The sequence below is a fragment of the Seriola aureovittata genome, chromosome 15, assembly GCF_021018895.1.
Source record: "Seriola aureovittata isolate HTS-2021-v1 ecotype China chromosome 15, ASM2101889v1, whole genome shotgun sequence".
Taxonomy (NCBI): Eukaryota; Metazoa; Chordata; class Actinopteri; order Carangiformes; family Carangidae; genus Seriola; species Seriola aureovittata.
Window position 1 is genome coordinate 25,761,347 of NC_079378.1, and position 24,806 is coordinate 25,786,152.

Here is a 24,806-nt window from a genome sequence, read left to right on the forward strand (position 1 = left end):
GAGAGTTGAAATGAATAAATACAGAGAATCCAAACTTCTGCAGCAGCAGCAGAAGAAGAAGAAGTCATTTTAGATTAGAATAAATAACGACTTTTAAATCTCTGTTTGGACAGACATTTATTAGAAAAACATAAATAATTCCATCCTTGAAAAGCCAAAGGGCCCTTCATATTTAGAAATAAAATATGACTAATACTAAACTCACCCATCATAAAAATCTTTTGCACGGCTCCAGCCTTTTTAAATGGCACATATCTAATTTTAAAATGAAAGTCAAATGCTCTGTGAGAGGCATATCTATTACTTTACAACTACAATAAAAAAAAACAATCAGACTGACTGATGTTAGGTTTCATCAGACTCACAGCTTCAGAGACCAGAACAAATCCCTGTGTTTAAGAGCAGTTGCCTTCGGTTGTCTGATGCATTCTTCTATTGCAGATGAACCTTTGTCAGACCTTAATGTCACTATGAGACTGATTTTTCTGTGGTTGTGCTTCAACAGAAATCTATGTCAGCTCTAACAGCAGCCCAAACTACGGAGACCAGATGCTGTAGGATGAATCTGTGGCGATGAATCCCGTCACACCCTGATCCCAAAATGTTCCTGCCTAAATTTTTTATTTTGAGCTATAGATCAATGAGATGGAGGAGTCCAACAACCTGCACACTGACTCTTTTAAAGTGCAAATGCATAATTCAGTTATCTGAATTACAGCTGTCTTGTATCACACAGAGGATGTTACCTACAGTGACATAAAGCAGGCTTTACATTTCAGATATTACACAGAGTTATTAAAATGATTTCTGCTAACAGGTCATTTCAGACCACTTTGGTGATTTCATCATGTACTGTAGTGTGTGTGTGTGTGTGTGTGTGTGTGTGTGTGTGTGTGTGTGTGTGTGTGTGTGTGTGTGTGGGTGGGGCTCTCGTACCTTTAGTAGCTCCGGCAGCTCCCAGATGGTAAATGGCCCCGAGGACGAGCCAGAAGGCTCTTTGCTCATCACCACTGATCCCCAGAACCTTCATGGCTGCTTGGAGCTTAGAAAACTGCTGGGAGGCGCGCTGCTTATCTTCAGTCTGACAGGCAGCACATATATGATAATCAAATCAAATTCTTACTGAGCTATCAATCATAAAATGTCTTAACGTAAGACATCAAATTATAAGTTCAAACACCATTGAAAAATCTCAAAAGCAAAACTTTCAAAATACAATTTCTGACCTTTTGTCATTTGTACAGTTTGTATGTGTTGTAAAGTTAACAGTAAACTGTGACACAGCTGGCCGCTGTTGATCAAGTGATTTGTTTTATCTATGTACAGTCTACTACTGGACCAACACACAACATGCATCAATATAAAAGTCACGTTAGACATTGAGCTTTATAAAAGGACACAGTTTCCAATCCAGGCCTTCTACATTTAACAGGTGTTATTTACCTTTGTCTGAGGCAGGATTCCAAAAGCATTGTTCTCAGCAAAGTGGTTGAGGTGCAGCTCAGTTCTGATGAACAACAAAAAAAGCCATCAACATCTCTCATGTCTGTTTTCATCTGCATCAGTAGAATTAGGAAGGAAATCAGCCCCATTCTCCAAAGGCATTAAGGAGCATTAGATATCATTGCAATACATCAGTGTATTAACCCTGACCTGAGAGAGCTGTCTACTCCAGCCATCAGGTAGTAAAAGACATTGAAAGTGGACTCTCCCTCTGGTCTTCTGGTCACCCTCATCTTCTCCAGCAGCATGGTCTGTGAGGCCAGAGCAGAGCGGACAAGATCATTCATTATAGACAGTGGAAGTCAAAGTTAACAAATAACAAAGCCTGCTGGAGAAAATCTATACGAGTTCACGACACTCTGTCTTGAGATCAAAGATGATAGGAGTGGGAGATTTGGTGAAGCAGTACCAGTGATTTAAAGAGCTAAATATGTGGTTAGTTGTACCTGGATAGAGGCTGAGGTCACCAGACCCGCCTGGTCGAAGTCCAAGGAAACAATATGAGAGAAGCGACTAGCGTTCCCGTTCATACAGGTGGAGGCATTTCCAAACGCCTCCAGAACAGTGTAGACTGCCTGCCATTTCTCTGCTGCAGACCACAAACACACACAGACATTTGTAGGAGCTCACAACAACATGCAGTCAATTTTTATTCTTCTTATTTAGTGTTTGGATCCTTTCAAACCTACTGGAGAAGGTTTTGTTGGTGCTGCCAGCGATGGTAATCAGGTACTGGATGATGTGTTGACAGTTGGTGGTCTTGCCACTGCCGCTCTTACCCAGCAACACAATGGACTGATCCTGGCGAGTTGTCAGGAGGTTTCTATAGGCAGACTGCGCCATGCTGTAAATGTGAGGGGCAGTGTCCTCCCTCCTGCAGCCCTTGAACATTTGCATTACCTGGAAAGACAAAGGGACAGTGGAGGAGGGGAGTGGTTATACACAGTGACTATCTCTGTAGGTTTATTCTCCGCTCTCATATTCTGCAGGAGATGTGTCAGTATATGCACAGGCTGCAGCCTACCTTCTCAGAGTACATTGAGGGGGCACTAATGGGGTTAATGACCACCATGTTCGGCCCAGCGTGGGTGTGCACCAGGTTGCCGCCGTACCGCTGCCGCAGAGAGTGCATCACACTCGACTCGTTCAGATACTGCAGAGAGGCCAGGTCCTCAACTCGGTCGAACATTGGAGGGTTTGCCTAGAGGTCAGAGTCAAAGGTCACTCGCACTCGAGCAGAGCCATTGGTAACTGATGAGGTTCAGAGTTGAGCTGATGATTAAATACCTTCTCTACATCGTCTTCATCCACATCCAATAAAGATCCGTCACTCTCCAGGCGGATTTTCACCTTCCCCTCTGGCAGACTGCCTGCCTCTGTCTTCAGGAGAGTTGCTGCATCGCCACAAAGTGTTGAGTTAATTTATCATGACATGCCATCTCACCCTGAGTGCATCTTATCTTACATGTCTGATAATGTGTGGCAGCTGTATCCATTTTAATAACGTCTAAGCTTTATTAAAACTAAACAAGCATTCAGTGTTAAAACGTGGTTAATCTAATTACACACAGCCCTAGGTAAAATGGAGTAGATTATTCAGGTGCTCTCTTTTAACGTCAAAATCATTCTGTCTGCTTCAGACACCCACGTCTATAGTCTTTCAATCACATGTCAGACAGCAGCGCTGCAAAGACACTGTGGAGAATTCACTTTAGAAACAGAGAAAAAGAAGTTTTTACTAACCCAAAGAAAATCCATCCTTGTGGACGAGCCATACTTTGTCGGTGTTATACCAGGCTCTCTCTGCTGTGATCTGCTCCTCAGTCTTTCCCTGTTAGAGCAGATCAACAGTCAGTGCCAGATCAAACTGTATAAACTGACCTTTACACATTCAAGAATACCACTGTTTTATTATCACACCAGAAAACTCATAATGACTATGATCAAACTTCAACGCCAAGCACAACACACCCACACAGACACACACAAAAACACAAGTTTTGGAGGACTGCACAGAAATACAGTAAACTACTTTAAATACAGCATAATAAAGATTGGACAAGTGCTTTTGTACTTTCTCCCTGTGTTTGAGATGTGTTAACTGTTGAGTCGATCTACTTCAACAGGTAGAGCCACAGGGAAGATGAATCCTGGACTTTCTTGGTGCTGGGATTAAGTCACTAACTGCTGGACCATCCTCCCATCCCCTTCACCAGTTCATCACACACGAAAACCACAAAACACACACACACCACTGTGAAACATGAGAGGGACACAAACACAACTACAGTCAGGTGTCGCCATGGCCAGACCTTCGCTGCAGCGGAGTGCGCTGCCTGGAGGATGGCCACAGGGTCTTCAACCAGCTTGGACTGGAGAAGGGAGGAAGCAGAAGTCAGCGGAGACGTCAGCCTTTGTTTAGTGATGGATTCGACAGCTAAACGTTGCAGTTTCCAAGCTCTCAATCGAGGACATGCAAATTATGGGCAAGGTGAAAAAATGTAATGAGTGAAAAACGTGACAGAGAGCACTGCAGCGAGAACACCAGCTGTCGTCTCAGGTCAAAGTCAGTCAAGCAGCCGTCGCGTGAGTGAGGCGTTCAAGAAATTCACCATAAAAGAATTAGAACACTAATGCATTAATGAGCAGGGATTACAAAGTGCATTAAAGTACAGTGTGTTGGTCTATGGGCACAAAATTCACACTTAACAAGATCGGTAGCACAGTAAGGTAGAAAAGCCAGACACCATGCAGCCAAGTGTGCACTCCTGTGATGTAATGTAACAGTCAATTCTCATGAATCTAACCATAGAGATCAATGGTTAGAATAATATAATATACAAAGATACTGGATCACTTCGCTACAGTCTGAAAGACTGAACCTCAAAGAGCAGCGCGGGACAAAGACGAGCAGGCACAGACAAAATAGGGCAGAGAGGGGTCAATAGAGGAGAACAAGCATAGATTCCAGCTCTCCACAGGCGAGGGAGTACGCAGAACTCACGGTTGAGCAGCCTGTACCTGAGAGGATTTGTGGCCTCTGGCACGCTAGCCATGCAAACAGCAAAGAGGACAGCGGCAAGCCAGGATCCAATGACCCGCAGAAAAGGAAAGGCAGAGACATGGGACATCATTTAAGACAACGAGAGACAAGAGTGAGGAGAAGGAATAACAATAACAACAAGTAACCAGACACTGCCAAAGTAATCACAAGATGCTGTGTGCTCCTCTCCACCTGACAGAAATAAAGAAATTAAAACTATAGAGTGGAAAAGGAGAAGCAGGAGGAGCTAAATCTGTCACTAAAGCTGTGTAAATCCATCATCAGAGGTGTAACAGTCAACTGCAACAGGCAAAGAATTCATGCTGTTTTCTTTTCTGAAATAAAAACATGTTACTAATAAGTCACATAGAAAGTTTCATCCATACACCATTCATGGGTCCACAGCTGGAGATTTATCAAACTATCCACAGATATTTTCCTCCTCAGTATTTTATAAACATTCAAGTTATTCTGATATTTCCAGAAGGCTTATTTTCTCATGAAGTGACTCTGTAACTTGTGAGTCAGAGAAATCCTCTCTGAGCTCTCAAAGCGTCAGATTTCACAATGCGTGGCCAACAGCCCAACAGGGGACCCTGTAACTGAAACCTAAGGCAGAGGGGACAGCATGGGACAGCCCCACACAGTTCCTCTATCTGGGGATGCAAGCACTTGACTCAGGCTGGTCACAGGGTTGGTAAAGCATGGAAGGTGCAAACCAGACAAACTGAGGGAGAGACATGTTACATCGCTGCCGTTGACGGTGAAGATCCTCTTCACACGCTTGTAATCCTCCTCGGACGGGATCAGCTCTGGGACCTACGGTTGCATATCGGGGCCGGAAATTGCAAATGAGTGAAGAAAGGTAAAGTCAGTGATCCACAGGTGACTGCTCTGATTGTCCACTTCAGACAAACTGAACACTGAACCAGCACTTACAAGCATGCTGTGAAAAAACATGTCATGCTTTTGAATGTGAGGAACACACTGTTGCGTGCAGCTCTGCGGGAAGATAAAGACACACCTGTTGTTTGGGTGCAGACTGGGCCTGGGGCAGAACGACAAGAGACGGCTTACCAGTGAGGACCACGGGGGGACAAGATGTCTCCTTCACCTTTACACAGTGAATGTAAATATTCACAAACACACAGACACACAGAAACAGAGACGGAATTAACATGGGAAGATTTCGATGAGCGTGATTGATTGATGATCGATACAACCGACAATTGATCCTAATAATTACATTTTCCAGTTAATCCAATCAGGAAATGAGTGAGTAAAATTAATAAAGAAACTGGATCATTTAGCGCTGCCGCAAAATAATAATGTCTGTGGCTGTCAATACTTATTTAAGCTACAATGATTTTTTTTTTAAACTAATTAAACAAGGAATTTAGTGTTGAACTGTCGTACAACAAAATCTAATTCTAATCTAATAATCTAATTATTATTGTTTATTTATGATCAACTGTTATAATTATTATTATTATTATTATTATTATTATTATTATTATTATTATGACCATCAACAATGAGCTAATCGACACATGAACCTCCCCTAGGGGATAAATAGAGCATCTATCTATCTTCTAACAAGGAACTACATCCAAGGAATCTGAGACCAGCACCTGAATTTAAACCATCAAAACTTCTACAGCTTCGGTTTGTGGTTGTCTGCAGCTGCCGCACTTTAATAATAACAATAATTCTAGTTTGGTTCTTATTAGTTATCTTTCAAGTGCTGCTAAAAACTGTTTAAATCATTATCTATTTGTATTTTTAGATGACAGTAAAGCCATGTACATTACAGTGTTAATCTCAAACTGTATGTAATATGCTTAAAGTCAGAATTCATCAAACTTCAACAAAACACATTACGACAGACTGATTTTCTCCAGAGATAATTCAGTTGTGTTTAAAGGTAACGGCTGATGTCAACAACAGAAATATGCTTTTTGTCACAGTCTGTTGGTACGTCACTATGTGAGAGCTGAAATAAGTAGGCGGCACAGACCTCCAGGAATGCTGAGTCACACACAAATGTTCAGTGGGGTCCACTTTAAGTGGTCTCAGCTGACATCTTGATCCTGCTCTTAGTATCTAAAACCTGAATCTCTCCTCAAAGCAGCAAAAATGCACATATCTCTAAAATCAAATCCCTGGCTCTCTTTCCAAACACCCAGCTGTTCTGATCTCACCTCACATCTGCTGATAACATTTCAGACAGAACGCCAAAGAAGCTAAATACAGCACCAATCATGATGTTGTCTGGGGAGACAAAAGGTTTCGTTCTGTAAGTTCAAGCATAAACACTTCATATTCAGCTGAAGCTGAATTTAATCATCCATGTATCAGCTACAAGCGACACATGGTGACGTGACGAAGTGGGATTCTGGTTCTCTGATCAACTGTTATGAGGAAAACAATGTTTAACTGAAAATAACTACTGATGTTCAGTCTATAAAAATATTATTTTATCCTCATCCTGATTCCTTTCTTTGAAAACATGAAGCTCCTGCCTCAGTGGTCCACACTGCAGCAGACAGAGCACAGCTTCAAAGCTCCGTCTGCAGAAAGTGGCAGTAATGAGTCCCAGTTCAGTGCTCATAGACAACTCCTACTGACCGGACTAGCAGAGTGTGGGCCACAAGCACAGCCTTATACCCACTGATGACGTCTGATCATGAGCTGCTACATGTTCCCTGCTTCGCTTCACTTGTTCAGGGCAGCTTCATTAGATCAAGACTCGTTTTTGTCAGAAATCAAAGAGCAACTTGTGCTTTAGAGAAAGTGTAAAGTTCCATTCATTTTATCCAACAACAAACAAAGATTAGATGTCCCTGATTTATAATACCAGCTGTAATAAAATGTCACCATCTACGCTGTAGTTGAAGACAGTCACATCATGAGGTGTCAGGGATGTGAAGTGTAGTGTCACACAGCATGCTCCACCCTGAGGTTAGTGAACATGCACTTCTCCTTTCACTCAGTACCTCCGGTTTCTTTACAGCGAATGTACGAGGCTTTGGGATGAACCCTGCGGGGGGAGCCAGGGGGTCTGTCTTTGGGACGTGGATGAATCCTGGAGGTCTTGCAAGGGGATTCTGTTTTGGCGGCAGAGGACTGGATTTTCTGGCAGGAATGAAACCAGGCGGAGGACTCAAGAGATTCTGTCTGGAGACAGGGACAAAACCAGCAGGCGGGGCCAAAGGGTCCGGTTTGGGTGGAGGGATGAATCCACCTGGAGTGGTGAGGGGGTTAGACTTTGGTGGAGCAGGGTTTGGTGGTGACATAGGTGTAGGCGCAGGTGTGGATTCGACCTCCTCTGTTTTTTCCCCTGTAGGTTTTTCCTCCTCTTCCTCCACTTGTTCTTTCTCCTCTTCTTTCAGGTCCTCCTTGCGGTCCTGGGTGCGGGTGCGAGGCCGGTGCTCCTTGGTGCGACTTCTGCCCATTAGGCTGGTCAGGCCCCTGGAGATGTCATCCTTGTCCTCCCCAGCAGCTTTAGTGGGTTTGGGTACAGGCCTGGCAGCCTCAGGACCAGCGGGCTGGTTCTGCTCCTCCGTCCCGGAGGGAACCACACGTCTAACAACTCTTCTTACAATCCTCACCACCTTTTTACCACCAGAACTCTGCTCCTCACCGGGGGTGTCCGATCCGCCCATGGCAGCGTTACTACAGGAAGCTTCGGCTGTTGATGCAGTTGACTGTGGACCACTTCCTGTGTCCTGCCCAGGTGTAGTGACTGCCTGCGGCTGACTACTATCTACATCAGACTGGATACAAACAGAGGACGGCAGATTATTCCCACACTGTAGCTGATGTGGAAGATGTCAGCAGCTGGTTCTGGGCTCAGAAACTATGCACAGAAGGTTATCCAAAATGGCTTCATATCAACTTCTGTATTTCTATTTGTGTTTCTTAAAACTCTCACTAAAGCTCACGTGTGCAACCACTCGGGTTAGTGTATGCAATCTGATTGCTTGAATTTTAACACTGGAGCTTATTGACAAACGGCCTGAGACAGGTCTTAGGTGGTCTGAGTTTAATGAGTTGAGCGCATCCAGACCTTGTAATGGGTTTATTCAGAAATAAAATGAAAGGTACCTTGTGGAGTTTTAAGCCACTAGGAGGAGTATGGACCAATGTTTTTATGAGTGGGTCTGTGTGATACATCTGTCATTGTTTCACAGTATTCTGCTGATCGACAGCCACAAAGACAGAGAGGACGACTACAGAGTAAACATGGATATAAACCATGCATCACATACACTTTTTCTTTTTTTTGGCTTTGCAAAAATTTTCAACCTACACTTCATTGATCATTATGAAGCTTAACAACAGTTTGTATGAAAGACTATTCAAACACATGCAGGTGAGTCAACACTTACATCTGGCTTGTTCTCAACTTTAACCTACACAATAAAAAGCAACACAAAAAAAATCAAACCAGAGATTCAGACCAAGGTTTTTCTCCATCAACATGAAAGGAGCATTTCAAAAAATTAACAAGCAACAAGATGCAGATACAAACTGTAAGGCAAAAAGAAAATCCAGAAAAGCAAGACTTCCCTTTTGCTCCCAGAATGAAAAGCGTGATTTGTATGCCATGGTGACTGGCCAGAAGTCATGGAACAAGCTGGGCGGCAAGGAGAATAAATATATGGAATGATGAGAGAAAGAAACAAGAGACAGCCAGGAAGAGGAGGATGGACTGTGCAGAGCGACGAAGAGCGGGAATTTAGGGGTGAGCGGTGGGATGCTGTGAACTTTCTGCACACAACAGGTCAAACACCGATAGGGCAGAGGGACCATGCAGCACTGAGAACAGAACACATGAACAACAGAGTGAAATACGTGGTTTGATGGTTTCTTCACACAACAACAGACAAGAGTGAAACATGGAGACGAAGCTCTGGTGAGACCTTCACTGCAAACAAGAGTCTTTACTCACAATCAGTGTTATTAATTACATGCGGCTGTTATTATAACTGTGCATTAAGACCTGCCCGTCACCTCAATCAGCACACAACAGTGTTACATACAACGCTAGTGATTCAATCAGAAAACATGACACAACACAACTCAGAGAGCAAAAACATTAAAGTCAGTCATGTAAATGATCGATGGAGAGAGGGATAAAACATCGTACACATCAATACATTTAACGACCGTCAAACATGCCACTTGATCAGACGCCCGTCATCACTCTTCATTAACAGCCTCAGGTCAAAATGGGCCTTTTACTCAGTGAGCAAAGTGAAGTGCGCAGCAACATGTTTCACCATCTCTGGCCCCGCTTTCATCAGTCGCTCCTATAAATAGTTTGAGCAGCAAAGGAGGCCACTCTGAGACGCCATCAGTGCCCAAATGGAGCTGGTAAGCAGAGTATGTACACCACGAGCAGATCACACTGCTCACACACACACACACCGTCCACCAGAGGCCGAGCCCATTACCTTCTCTCCAGGCCTGGTAAACCTTCCAATCCTCACTCTGTCACTGGAGCAGCGCGGTCAGGGCCAAAGGCAGGTCGGGCCTGGGTCTGCAGAGAGACACACTCACTAGTCCTGAGTGAGTGGGACTTCAGGGGCGGTGTCACAGTCAGCACAGCATGGTAAAGCTGTGGTCTGAGAGGTGGAGGAGGGTAATATGAGAGGGGCTGGGCAGGGAGAAAGAAGAGGGACAGCTGCTGATATACACAGGGGCTATTAATAGAATTTGCATAACCACATCAATTACCACTGCCACTTCTCCTTTCCCCTCTCTGCTCCTGGTGACAGGGAATCAGAGGCAGTTTCTCATCAGGTGCTACACAAAAACTTTTACTTGAGGGGAACACAAACACTACAGGAAGGCAATTTAGAGCAGAATAGAGAGATGATACAACGATCCTCTGACCAGCTCAGCGCTAAGTATCGATGTTCTGCTCAGAACAGATTTCAAACTGAATCAAAGCTCATTTAATCTTCCATCTCCTCCACAATCACAGGATGAGTATGAAAAGTGTCCATTTTCCCTCCATGCACTTCATGCACACACAGAAATACTAGAGTATAGACGTGTTTATCTAAGGCCACAGCATGTCTCCAATATTTGTTTTAACCACAAGAGGGAGCTACTAAACTATCTATTTGTTTTCTGTATGCCACACAAGCTTCTTCTCCGGTGCACTACTGACCTAAATTCAAGATGTTGTATTGTTCTCTGGTTAATACTTACAAGAACGTAGCACCAGGCAGAGGACTACCATACAACAAATAACACTGCTTTCATGTGTATCTGTAGTCAAGTGTAAATCGGGATTTATAACGTTTTGCAATGACACAGAATATTAAAATGATACTTCTGTCTTAGTTAAAACAAAAGGTTTCTTTACTCAGCTTCAAATGAAAGCGCTGTCATAACTGCATTGCTGTAAAACCAGTTAGGTAGAAGCACATGTCAGGGTGAGTGGCCTGCAGGAAGGCATTCAGCTCAGCGGTCCCGGGAGTGGAGTCACAAACACGGAAATGTTGCAACAGGCTTGACTGGGCAGGGATGAACTAATCCAACCTTCCCCTCCCTCATTAAGAGTTTCATCCATCAAACAACCGGCTCAGTGACAGTGACAGCAAGATGTCTGTTTAACTGTTTTATCCAGAACCACCAGAGCCAAATGCACCTGTGACATTGAAATGTGTAAAAAATAGAGCTTTTCTAAAAACAAACACAAATCTACAATCTGATATCTGAAGTCATGTATTCTTCACAGTTCACATGATACTAAGCAAGATGCAGCCCGAACACCGAGCCGAGCTGGTCCCTCTGTCACAGTCTGCTAATCCCCAGAGTCAGTTACTGGGACACAGCAGCACGTCGACTGTTGTCGACACATGGTTAGTGCAGACAAAGATTAAGGACTCTATACACTGTAAACACTGTGATTCTGACCCGCTTAAATCTCCCATAATATGAAATCTGTTCCAATCATGTTGTGTATCGTAAACAAGAGTTTAACAACAAATTATTCTGATATTATATTCTGACATACACGTTTTCATGACTCTTTGTCTTTGGTGCTGTTTCTGACAATTGAAAAGTTAAATCAGACAAAACAAACAAAGATAAACTAAGAAAAGCTGAAGACACAACTGCAAAATCTGAAAAACAATCATCTTAAAGCGTCACCAACTTCTTTTGTTTAATCATGAAATAAAAGTATGAAAGTTATTGAGAGAAGCTCAACATTTCAGATTAGATTTCCGTTCTGTGTATTCTCCAGAGAATACAGAAATCACAAGAGACATTTGACCAGCGTGCATTGCTTTGGGAGCAGCAATGAATCATGGGATCACACTCTGGCGTCCCCTTAAAACTCCAGGATGTGACCCAGATTTTATTCACTTATAGTAAATAGGCCTGAAAATCAGAACTTCTCCCTGAAAGTAGGACGTGTGGACATGATGCACAAGCAGAGACTTCACTCAGGTGTGTGCTCACCTGTACTTCCTGTGATTAGATGGAAGCAGAAAATACAAATGGACTCATGTAACAGACAAAGACAATCTCCAACTTAAACAGACACCAGGGATGATGCTGGCTGTGACGATGACGAAGGCACCAACAAATACTAACAGCACAGTTCATCCTCTCCACCAAATAATATATATATGTATATGTGACAGTGATCAAAGCATTATGAAACACATAATGATACACCATTAAAATAGTCCTTCCTCATGACTGACACTGAGGGTGTGTCTGGTGAGTGTCTATGTGTCATTGACTGACAGACATGCCATCAGTGACACACCCAAGAATGTCGAGTATGAGCGCCTGAGATCCTCAGCCACAGATCCTCACTTCAGCTGACAACATTAGATCAGAGACAAGGATGGAGGCCAGACACTTGTGTCAAAGTATTAAATTATGAAATATTTATGTAAAGAAGAGAGGGAAGGAAAAATAACATCTTAAGTGAAGCCCCACCTCTTTCTAATTCACCTAATGCTCTCTGCTACAGAGGCAACTCCAGCCTGGAAATGAGGATGACGTCATTTAAATGGGCAGCTTGGATGGTGTGGGGTGGAGGGGTGGAGCGGTGGATGAACCAATTTGCTAATTTCCTAATGATGAAACTGTGTCTGGTCTGCACAGAGACAGGAAATGTATGGAGAGATAAGTGATGCAGGGATATTACATGAAACATTTGGCAGCATCAGTCAGTCACAGGCCACACTGACATCCACTCTCTGTTTTCAAGATGGAGAAGTGCTGCTGCATGGAGGGTGACTGACTTTTGATGAACTACACAATCACAATGTTCAGACTGAAAAGGCAGAGATCAGTTTATATAGGTGTTGCTGTTGAACTGTCCTGTTCAAGGCACATGAACATCGATGGCACCTCTGATTTATATACAGAGAGAGAGAGAGAGAGAGAGAGAGAGAGGAGGATCACAGACCTGCTAACACGGTGTACACCTGCTCACATATGAACAGTACAGCAGGGTTCCTGTACATAAACAGATGTATGGTAGGGGCACATGGTTTTTGCACCTTGTTTGCACAGGATTACACAACCCTCCATAAGTTCCCACCCAGACTGGTTTTGTTTGTTTTGAGCTTTAAGTCCTCAAATCCTCCCCTTATTAAAAGTGAGACAGATTCAAATCAGTCAGTGGAGGACTGAGCGAGTGCTATGAAACAAGTGTGTATGGTGAAGAGCTCACAGTCAATCAGGAAAGAAACTGAAAGCTCTGAAAAATCGACCAGCATTTACTAGAGCCAGGCCAGGCCAAACAGTCCTTCACATGGGGTTAGGGTTAGGGTCACCCAGGGGTTAGGGTCACCCAGGGGTTAGGGTCGCCCTAACCCCTGTCAGACCTGATTAATACGTGGATCTGCACCTAACTGTACAAAGTCACAGATCTCAACATCATGAATATGTCCGGATCTTTATTCCTCAATGTTCAGGACAGTAATAAAAAAATCCTAGATCCACCCTTTAAACGGATCAGCACCCAAATATTACCAAAACAAATTGGTTCTGTACATTTTGTATAATCCTGCTGACAAACCAACAACCCAGAGGGGCACTCAGAGAGCACACACCTCAAACAATCTCCACAGGCTTTAGAGAAGCAACTGATCCTGACCTGCCCCAAAAGTCTTTGTGTAATCCTGCTGACAGATTAACAGACCGGTGAAAACTCCTTGGCAGAGGTGATCAAACAGAAGAGTAGCTGCTGTGGCCTCATGTATTTTGAACAGTGGCTGCCACCCAATGATCAAACACTCCATGTAACTGTGCATACTTAGCATACTAATTAATTAATTAATTAATATTAGCCCAGATTTAATGTAATAATGTAATTATTAGTTATCTAATACTGGCCTTTTGAATAGCTAGTAAGCAAATCTTGGAAAACACAACCTTTACATTGGATTCCTTCTTTTATGACAGCAGGAGAGTCTTGTGTATAAAGGGGAGGGGCCTATCAAACAGCCTGGAGCAAACCCCTGTAATCAGAAACCATAAAAGACAAACCCAGCAGACAGATGGAGAGGCGTGATACTCAACAGGTAGTTTTTGTTGTTTGAGTCAAGACAGTCACTACTGCTGGTCATTTTTAAACATGAGTTACATTAGACATGACTATAACATACAGACTACAACATGTTCATTAGTGAGCTTTAGTGGTGCAGACAGAGGGATGTTTTACCTTTGTTCCAACACTATTTATTACTTCCTGATACCTGAACTTGTGAATCAGCTGATACCGAGTACTGATCTGATACCAGTGCATTAAACAATTATTTTACCAGCTGTATACCACTAACCCTGTATGGGTGTGATGTGATTGTTGTATGGAAGGTTAAACCCTTCAATCTAACTTGACTGTCAATCATAAAAAAAAATATCTCAGAATAAATCAATTACATTCTTCTTTGTCACTCTAAAACAGTAGCTGCACACCACACCTCCTGTTTTAGAGCAGTGAAGAAGAATTATTCCCTGTTTATCTGAGTGTGAAACTTTAGTTTATTAATAAATGACATGGTTCGGATCAGTGAGTAGACTCATGTACTCTGCAATACTGATGCAGTATTTAAGGCTGTATCAGAAGCATTTTCAATACTAGTATTGGTATCAGAACAACTCTAACCAAAAGTCTTCATGCTATGCTAAGCTAAGCTAACTGCCCCCTGGTACAGCTTCGTAGTTAGCGTACAGGCTAGCATCGACTGTCCTGTGTAACTCTCAGCAAACAAGCGTATTACTCTGAACGCATGTTGAACTATTCTTTTAAATCCCTTCAGCCAACATGTTCTTGCATCATATGGTATCTAACCGTGGTGCAGAGCTCTAGATCTAGAATCCAGATCTTATTATAACCACCTATAAATAGTGCTGTTGGTTCTAGGTCAGCCTCACATGCACATTTTCTACTTTTTCAAATGGCCTGTCTTATGATGATCATCGAGGTTGGTTAAATGTAGGACAAAGTAAGACCGGGAGACAAGCGTCTCCTCTAGGGAAGCAAATGACCTGTGTCTCTGGCTGTGGACACGTTCATTCCCACAGTTCAGAGTAATTCAAAATTATAGTTACATGAGTAAAAGTGTTGGACACATGAAGAGACAACGTGACACAAACAGATACAGACATCACATCATTTGAGATGTCTGTTCCTTTAACTTAATGTTTTCATCCCTGATGGTTCTATGGTATGTTATGATGTTCTCACACTCATAACTACACATATAAAAAAACATGGCCGCTTCACTGTCACTTGTCTATATGTGATCAGTGTCATCAGAAGTGGATGAGCGAGTATCTGACAACCATAGTATCTTTCAACAGACACAAGGTTGTCAAAACAAGCGAGCCTCATTAATGATACACCAGTATTGTTTGAGTCTGTGCTGTCAGGTCTCCTGTGTCTGTACAGCAGCTTTGTGTAGTGAACCTTTTACATCTTATTTATGTACCACAACAACAAGTCTATCGTGGCCCCTCAACGTGGGTCAAGAACTGAACTTTCATACAGACTTAAATCTGTTCTTGGTATCAACATTAAAGTTCTCTGACAGAATGGAGACAATCTGCTTCATCACACAAAAACTCTACATATTAGTTAGTTAATAAAACACTCAGTCTATTGTCTTCTGAATAAACCTGTGTCAAAGTCAATACACTAACCATAACTTACTGCAAAGTAAATTATATTCTTTATTCCATTTTATTCTAATGTTATGATTACAGAATAAAAAGTACATCTTTATGCTGACAACATTTTTATAAAATCACTGTGAAACTTTACTGACGTGCTTCAGATAACAGTTTGTGTCTCTAAACCACTAAATAAAACACTGAAGATCTTCAGGTGTCAGCTGTTCTGGCTAATAAAGAGTTTAACTTGACGCTCCTCCACTTGTTGCACGTGATTATCCAAGTGAAAAGAAGTGAATGAGCAGCCAGCCAAGTCGTACACCACCATATGGCCGTGGCCTGTGGTGGCGTTGGAGCCGTTGTTTCTTTCTGCATCCCATTGTTTAGTGTCAAAAGACTGGAGGTCTCGGGGGGGGGGGGGGGTTTTATATATACTCGAGAACCCATTCTCTCTCTCAAACACACACACACACACACTCCCCCATACATACAAACACACAAAAGCAGATTACCAGTGTCAATACAGTTCCATCCATAATCCAGACGTTTTTTAATCCACATATGTGAGTTCACATTAGAGGAAAGAAATTACCAAATGATGCCAATATACTGACATACACAGTCGTTTGAGGTGATGACTTTCACCCCTGTAAAAACCCAAACAGTGTGGATCTTGAAACATCTGTTTCTCAGAGCAATACAAATGTGGAGAGTCTGAAATTGCCACTAGAGCCAGAGTGTAATCGTAGCAACAGAGCAACAGTTTGACATGTGGGAATGAATATGTGATGGAACTGAAGAAACAGAATCAGTAAATGTGGAATTTGTGTCTTTAACTAAGAAACTGTTCAATGGATGGACTGAAAGTGATGCAACAGTACTACTTACATCAAAGACGTCTTTGATGCCTTGGGTGGTCCTCAGCCAGCTGCGGTTCAACTCACTCAGCTCCAAAATGGGCTGCACCTTCAGCCGGACCGACTCTCCGGACTGACGGATCATCTCCACGATTTCGTCCCTGTTCTTGTTCTCCACATTGATCCCATTTATTTCCACCAGCCTGTCTCCCGGCACCAGGCCCAGAGCCCTGTCTTTAGTCCCAGCACCTGGTTCGGCAAAGTGCACCACATGTCGACGCACTCCTCCGTCAGAGTGCCGGTCTAGCATGGTGCTCCTTCTCAAGGAGAAGCCAAAGTCCCCAGTGTTGCGCCGCTGCAGCTCCAGCTCTCGTGGATCTGGTATTGGTGGAGCAGCAAGCACAGGCAGCTGGAGGTCTGCACCAGGGAAGGTCTTCTCCACCATCTCAGGTATTTGAACCATGTTGGTGGTTTTCAGGTCGGTGTGGGACCTCAAAGACGACCTACTCCAGTTCTGCCTAGAAAGATTAGAGGCATCTAAAGTATTGTCCTCTTTGCTCCTCTGGGAAAAAGACACGTGTCTCTGCCCCCCTGCAGAATTCAATTTAGCCAATTCACCAAACCGAGCAGCTCTCTCCTTTACAGAGCTCCGATTGGGTTCCACTTCACTTCCCTTCACGTCTTCCCCAGAGGTACTTGCACTTATTTGCCCCACATCCTGCGGTGTGTCATGAAGGCGCTCAGCCTCCAGCGCTGTCAGGGACAGCTCTGTATTGCTAGCCACCTTGATAGGGATAGGATTCGAGATCTCCAACTTGTTCCTAGACTCCCTCTTAGAACTCCCTCGATTGAGGTGGAAAAAGCCTCTACGAATGCTCATCTCTTCCAGGCTCTTTAACTCTGCCTGGGACATACGCTCTTTCTTTTCTTTCTTGTCTTTCTTTTCCTTCTTGCCCAAGTCCTTCTCCTTCTCCTTGTCTTTCTTTATTAGGTTAAACATGCTTGCCCTTTTCTACAGGCCTTCACCTGTTTGAATTGTTTAGAGCGGGAAAAGGAGAGTTTTATATAAACTATCATGAAAGCACCACAGAGGATGAGCAGGACATACGGACCAGTGATGTCATCTGTAAGAAAGAAGTAAACAAAATCAATAATACAGCCATCTCTTTTAAAGGTGGAGTAAATGATTCTAATCCTATACAAATTCAGAATATCTCATCATGGACAACTGTCGGTTCTGTTGTGTTCCTACAAAGATCCTCTTCTGTAAATGGAAACAGGCAAATGTGAACACAAGTAAGACAAATGCTTAATGTCTGAGTTTAAAAATGGCGCACATATCTAGACAGATTTGTAAAGTTATTTTTTAACTAATGCATATTATGTCTTACTGTTTTTTTTACAGATGGCAAAAGAAGGTCGAAGTATGGTGTGGGACTACTTCACCAAGAATGTCACTGGTGAAGCAGTCTGTAATATTTGTGCAACTTCTCTAAGCCAGGGATCAAGCAAGCAAAAAGCAAAAAACACAACCAACCTATGGCAGCACCTTAAAGCTAAACATGATGATGTTTATGAGGAAGCACAGGGTAAGATGGCACAATCAAAGAAAGTGTCACAGTCACAGACTCAGCCCACACTCATGCAAGCCTTTGATAGGACCACAAAGTGGACCCCCAATGACTGAAGAACAAAGGAAATGGACAAATTGATCATGGAAATGATTGCAACTGCTTGTTCTACACACTTTCTGATAATAAAAGCATTTGAGAATAGTAAAATGTTCTCCCTTCAATTTATATCTTTGTAACAAGTGTTTGGAAATATATTCAAGCCATCAAAGACAGGTATTTCGTCTTTTTTTTTTAATTGAAAAATGTAAAAAATTAAATCGGCTGATATATCGGTTATCGTAATTTTTTATTCCCTAATATCAGAATCGGCAGCGGCCCCAAAAAATCGGGGGGGTCAGGACTGCGCTCATCATAGCAGTGCTTGTGATATATTTATGCATGCAGGGCACGAATATGTCCTCGTGAGGATGGTTTTAAACTGTTCTGTGCGTTCCAATCACGTACCTGGTTTTCAGGTGCATGACTTTTGGGACTAATTAAACGCCACAGTGGAGCTTCTGAAGGAGCGCTGAAGGGACGTGTGGGGTTTTTTTGCTGTGGAGTTCAAATATCATCAGTCTCCCTCCACAATAGTCCAGTCCACCTTTAACGTTACAATCAGACTGAGAAACTGATGAACTGATTATTGGTTATTATTATTATTAGTCTGTCACATCTACACAAAGAATCTTTGGGGTTTCTGGAACTACCTTCAGAGAAATGTCAGTGTCTGGGTTTTATAAACATCACTGGACCCTCCTCTTCTTTATCAGTCCCACGGGCAGCTCACTGGTACATCTACAGCTCACCTGTGGAGGCTCAGGTGCTGGTTCAGCCCTCACTTCCTCCACCTTCTTCTTCCCATCCTAATCTACCTCCTCCTTCTTGACCTCCTTCTGCTCCAGACAGGACATGTTTTGTGTTTGGAGTTTTCCTCTTGCAGAGCTGCGATATTGATTTCTTTAAAGTCAGGCGGTCGATGGTTTGAGTTGGCTGGTTCCTCTCATACTGGCAGGCTTTTATTTTGTCCATATGTTTCTCTCTGCTCTGTCTTCGTGTGATCTGACAGACTTTCTCCACTCACCTCTCTAATTCCGCTTCAAGATGCATGATTTTCATGTGAAGAGCATTATCTGTCTGTCTCACACTTCAGTCCTTTCACCTCCTTGAAGATTTGCTGAAGTTTTATTCCATCCTCCAGTCAATGCAGCAGCGTCTCCTGCATCCTCTCACGGAGCATTTCATCGTACGTGACCCTCTCCAGTGTCTCACTGTGTTTAACAACCTCTTAAACAACTCTGTCTCCCTGATTTCAGCGACTATTACCCTGCTGGACTTTTGGTTGGATGTGTCTCTAGTCTCTGTGTCTGTTTTTTTCTCTGGAGACATGTTATAAAAATGTAGACCTACAGATTTCTGACCCTCATCACAGGTTCTGACCTGAGCAGTGAGCTGTGCGGGAAGAGATTACCTTAAGATATTTAATTTAAAGGAGGCCTGAAGAGCTTAAAGTAAAGACGTCTTTATCCCTATATCAGTATTAACAATCAATCAAATAAACAAATAATAATGTCATATAGACTGAAGAACCAGTACTTTTACAGCTGACACTCTTACTACATCAAGGTAATAATATTTGTGTTCTACGACCGCCAGTGAACTCATCGCAGCCTTTTGAATACAGGAGAGTCCCACTTCAACTTTCTATCTATCAAATCAATATTTGGAGCGAATTAAGCTCAGAGAATTTGGATCAAGTAGTTTGTGAAGAATCAAGAGTAAGAGTCGGTTTGTTCCAGCAGTTATTTCACTGTCTCAATAATCAATATCAACCAATAATCAGTATTTCAGATATTCTGCTGCTCAGCTCACTCTTCAGGTAATCAGTGTAGTTTCATTGATGTAAATGTTGATTCATTTAGTATCTGTCAATAAGAACTGGAGGATTTCTGGCTTTGGGCCCAACAACAGATCTGAGCTGGATCTGTGTTATTTCTTAATAACTGACAAATGATGAAAGAAAAACTTAATGAGATTCAATAAGACACCAGAAGTGGATCAACTGTTTTCATTTATTTTATCTATAGTATTTTTTCCCGTATCAACAAACAATCAATTCAAACTGGAAGGAAATACTATCAGCTGACGTCACCTATAGCTGCATCACAGAATCAGACATAAATACTCTGGTGTGTCCATACACTGACGCGTCGAGGCCAACATACATGTGACGTTGCCCTGCACGTCGACACAGCCGTGAACTCACCTGCTGTAAAATGATCAGTATCAACACTAAAGTGATGCACACCATCTCAACATTTGTGCACGAGTTACTCCGTCTGAAGCTGAATGTCCTGCACGTGCATTAAGCAGCACCCCTGCTTTGTTTCAGTGAACCAATGAAGAGAAAATTCACACTTAATCCACGTTAATCACATGTCCTGAGGTCAGACAGGTTGTGAAAGAGCCAAGAGCTTTTTCCAGTCACTTTACTATGTGTGAATATTCTCGTGGTAACTTTGTGTGAAACAGGAAATGAGAAAACACACTTGTTTTTCAGCCTTAATGAAATGACTTTACACACAAAGCTCGGTTGTCGCCGCGCCTCGTCCACAGCTTGGCCGTAATGCTCTTCCCTTTAAGCTGCTTTGCCCTCATTCTCTAGCACCGGTGGCCTTAGGGAACACTTTCAGTGGACAGTGTCGAAATGCCATTCATGAAAAACACCAGCAGGTAAACATGACAGTATGATATGACAGTGACCTACCTGAGACCGCGCGCCAATCACACCGCTGTTGTCTCACTACAAGTTTTCAGTATTTTCCTCCTTGGATTTGACAGTAGGTGCAAGGAAATGTACTTGTGATGCATTCAAGTGCTTGCTGTAAACTCCGCTTTCCGACCAGCCTACTGTGGTCGGATATTCTGACCTGTAGACACGCAAGTAATTTCGTCTTTGTGTTTTAACTGTAACAAAGAGGTGTGTAGCCCGATACTCAGTCCCGCAGCAGAAGAATAAAACATGAATAAATAAATGGTTTCAAAAAGCTTTTAATAATATAAATAGGCCTGTAATACATTTGTATAATAGCGCCTATAACTAGACTTTAAACTGAAGTAAGCTATTCCTTCACTGCCGGGAACTTGCCTATTCAATACCAAAAAGTGAAATGCAATCCATCATTAAATGTCACGTGGACAAACACAATCGTCGCTATTTGCGTCGATAATGTCTAAACGGCTCTGAATTTTAGCAGTTCCAATAGTCCCTGAACGTAGCACCAGTGTAAACTGGACAGCAGTGACCCCTCCTGGTGTTTTTACTTACTTGAACCAGAACACGCGGTGCTGTTACAGGTAAATTATTCCCAGTGTGCCCAGTTTTACTTTCATTCTTCTTCGTTGTGTGATTCTGCTGCCCTTAGTTTGAGCCTTCTGTGTTTTTACTTTTACATCGACAGTCATAAATGTTTAATTATCCAAATGATCAAACATGCATCTTTTTAAGTCTTGATATATTATGGGATATCACTTTCACACAGAGAAAAGCAGCCCTTCTGTCACACTTTTGCACAGATACTATACACATGACACGCCACGGACTTTGCTGAAATTTTGCTTCTCGCAGCAAAAATAAGGACAAAACAATGAGAATCAGACACTTCTGAACCAAATCAGAGTCAACTAAGTGTGAAGCTGCTGGTGTTTAAACGCATCATTTGCCTGTTCACAAAGGATATGATTTATGTTTCTTCAGGTGGTGTAAGTGTTGGAGCAGATGAGTATGAATGAATCACAGCAAATCCTGTACATTGGTTTGGCTATATATTTACAGAAACTACTTTTCATAAAATGCTGCACTACATTTGTAGATCAGTGCTTCCCTCTGATGAACCAAGAATGTTAAACAAATTGCATCATTTCCAAATCACTCAAAAATCCCTGCCTATTAAATCTCAGTACACTTACACAGTTGAAATCTTCTGAGGCTAGAAACAAATACACTGATCACAGAACCACAGCTCACTTAAAGTGACTCATCCCAAAAAGATTTCAGTTCAAGTCCATTTTGAGAAACACAAGTCCAGTGAAAGGATGAAAGAATATAACACAAAAGAAAACTCTAGTTTTACAGCCACGACTTTTTGCTTCTTCCTATTTTTGCCATATTGTGCAGCCTAGTCTTGGTGCGCTCCTTTTCTTCTGGATTCCTCTTGGATGTGCACTCCAGTGTGGAGTCTGTCTCGAATGAGATGGCTGGGGCCTGGTTTGGGACGCCACTGTTCTTGTCACAGGACATGGTAGATGTGGTCTGCAGGAGGACCCTGCCATGTAAAGAGTGTTTGAGCTCAAGCAACAGTGGGTTGTTGTCGGAGTATAAGTCCACCTGCACAGGGTTCCTGTTTGAGACACAGCATGTGCAGCACGCAGAGAACAGTACTCTGAAAATATAGATCCAGCCCAGATAATGCAGCTCCACAATGTTCAAGATGAAGCAGCCGAGACTGACGCTGAACATGAAGTTGAGGAAGATGGTTTTTTCTGTTGCTCGAGACACAAAACAGTCAGTCCGGTTTGGGCAGGGGTAGGTGTCACAGCGGAAAAGGTGTGGGACTTCAAATCCAAATAGGTAATACTGTCCAATGAGGAAGATGATCTCCATAATGGAACGCAGCAAAACATGTATGATGTAGATAAGTAGCACTTGGCTGGAGAGCTCGGTCGGGTCCTTTCCTACCTCCTTCATCTCCTCTTCCAGCTGGCTCCTCTCCTCACACTCCCCTTCCTGTGAGCTCCAGTCCTCGTTGTTGTAGGTCGTGCTATAAGGGCTGCCCGACTCCTGATCTCCTTCTATATGTTTGTCCCTGTCGAGTGCAGGCGAGGACCTGGGTACCACTTCAATCTTCTTGACCTCTACCTTTTCATTCTTGGTAATTTTTTGCAAGACATACACAATGTAGAAAATAGAAGGTGTGGATACAAGAACAATCTGAAAGACCCAGAAGCGCAGGTGTGAGACCGGAGCAAAAGTGTCATAGCACACATTGTTGCATCCGGGCTGGAGGGTGTTGCAGGTGAACTTGGACTGCTCATCGCTGTAGACAGCATCCCCCACCAGGGCCACAAGCAGGATGCGGAAGATGAGCAGCATCGTCAGCCATATCTTACCAATCACTGTGGAATGGTTTTGAACCTCTGTTAGGAAGCGGCCAAGAATGGACCAGTCTCCCATTTCTGTGGAAACACAGTAGTGAAAACAGTATTTACAGCAGCCAGGCATAAAGTTTTTACAATAACTTAATTTAATAAAACTGCAGAGGCTGCTCATACACTTTGCCCTCCCACGAAGAGAAATGCCCTAAATATGACCCAATCCTCCTGCAGGTGCATGAAACCAGATGTGTTTGCACACTTTCAAATGTTATCTAGATTTGAATATTGACCTAGAAATCCCTTGTAATTAAATACCATAATACAGCTTTCTCAGTATATCATTGTCTCTTGTTGATATCTCACAATATGGCATGAACCAGTGTAATTGAATTACTTTTACAAAAGTATTTATTTTATATACTATTCCATAAGAGAATAAACTGCATTAAGCTCTGTGACCAGCAGTTTCTCATATTCACACAATGTTTAGTTTCATTCAATGAGACACATATTATAAATGAATTCACAAATGAACATATAGACTAACCTCCTAATTCAATTATTCATTGTGGAATTACCCCCCAAAAAAGTAGTAATAATGATGTTCTCCTGTCCTGGAGGAGCTCACCTTTGGAGAATCTGAGTCTTCCTTATCCAAAACTGGAAAAATGTCAGAGGAAGCAATCTGCATAACTGTATTTTCAAGTGGAGCCTGTTGCTGGATGTTATTGTATCTTTTGAGCTGGATGAGGGCAGAATGGGCTGACCACACATATTCCCTAACTCTACCTGAAACGTTCATTGCACTGTATGTGAATAAAGGCTTTCAATGTACAGTGGGACAAAGATTGAAATGTACAATGGGGGCACCTTCACTGAACAGCCATTCACAAACGAGCAGATAGTTCAAAGAAGCTACTGGAAAGAGTGTGCAACAATACTGACTCATGCACAGATCTGTGTCCAGTTTCATTTTACAGCTCAAACACAAGTCTGGATTTCACAGAAGATTTTAATACATTGACTTATCTGATCTTCAAAATGTAACATGAAGAATCCCCACAGCGGTGTAAATAAACTTTCCTCCCTTATAATGAAGTTTTAACAATTTTTACTTTCTTTTTTGCACCTAATTGTGCACCTAAAGCAACTTTAACCATCTCAGTCTGAACTGAAAAGGTGTTATACATTATATACAGTACATTTCTCACCAGGTTTGAATGAAAAATGTTGCAATGATATAAAATCGTGTGTGTCTTAGTTATCTGAGCCCATTGGTCGTATGAAGGTCATCTGGCATCTGTTCCTGTAACTCCAGAGGCTCTGTACTTTTGTTCTTTTTACTCAGCTGTGTACAAGGTTAAAGTTGTCATTTGACCACAGACCGGCATCTTGTATTCCTAATATTGCCTGCATTGAGAAAGGCTTATTACCCTGCTCCAAGAGACAGCAGTAATGTATTGATATTTATAGGAATAT

At 42.5% G+C, this 24,806-nt stretch overlaps 2 protein-coding genes across 9 annotated transcripts in view; both read right to left on the reverse strand.

Annotated features, from left to right (window-relative positions):
• LOC130182078 (unconventional myosin-XVIIIa-like) overlaps nt 1–21,039 on the reverse strand; it is a 59,497-nt gene extending 38,458 nt beyond the window's left edge. For 4 of the 8 annotated variants that reach the window (XM_056396637.1, XM_056396636.1, XM_056396630.1 and 1 more), the window contains exons 1-10: nt 20,941–21,039; nt 16,592–17,684; nt 3,247–3,334; nt 2,791–2,897; nt 2,528–2,704; nt 2,193–2,403; nt 1,950–2,092; nt 1,654–1,754; nt 1,444–1,507; nt 937–1,081 (exon numbers count right to left, since the gene is read on the reverse strand). In XM_056396637.1, the coding sequence (XP_056252612.1) occupies nt 937–1,081; nt 1,444–1,507; nt 1,654–1,754; nt 1,950–2,092; nt 2,193–2,403; nt 2,528–2,704; nt 2,791–2,897; nt 3,247–3,334; nt 16,592–17,560 (2,005 nt within the window). In that variant the 5' untranslated portion in view covers nt 17,561–17,684; nt 20,941–21,039. Of the gene's footprint in view, nt 1–936; nt 1,082–1,443; nt 1,508–1,653; nt 1,755–1,949; nt 2,093–2,192; nt 2,404–2,527; nt 2,705–2,790; nt 2,898–3,246; nt 3,335–3,815; nt 3,876–5,293; nt 5,366–5,570; nt 5,661–7,542; nt 8,839–8,937; nt 8,962–9,698; nt 9,818–10,005; nt 10,136–16,591; nt 17,685–20,940 lie in introns of those variants that run through there. The other 4 variants (XM_056396632.1, XM_056396634.1, XM_056396635.1 and 1 more) reach the window with 4 other exon arrangements.
• Nucleotides 21,040–21,752: 713 nt separating this feature from the next.
• Nucleotides 21,753–23,578, reverse strand: LOC130182103 (gap junction delta-2 protein-like). The gene is made up of 2 exons (XM_056396710.1): nt 23,556–23,578; nt 21,753–23,416 (listed from the first exon to the last, which is right to left on the reverse strand). Exon 2 carries the CDS (start codon nt 23,404–23,406, stop codon nt 22,303–22,305), a length of 1,104 nt encoding a protein of 367 aa, XP_056252685.1. The 5' UTR covers nt 23,407–23,416; nt 23,556–23,578; the 3' UTR covers nt 21,753–22,302.
• Nucleotides 23,579–24,806: the final 1,228 nt, after the last annotated feature.

Excerpts from the sequence above, each read along its gene's own strand:
- LOC130182103 (XM_056396710.1), bottom strand. The coding sequence starts at position 23,406 with ATGGGAGACTGGTCCATTCTTGGCCGCTTCCTAACAGAGGTTCAAAAC.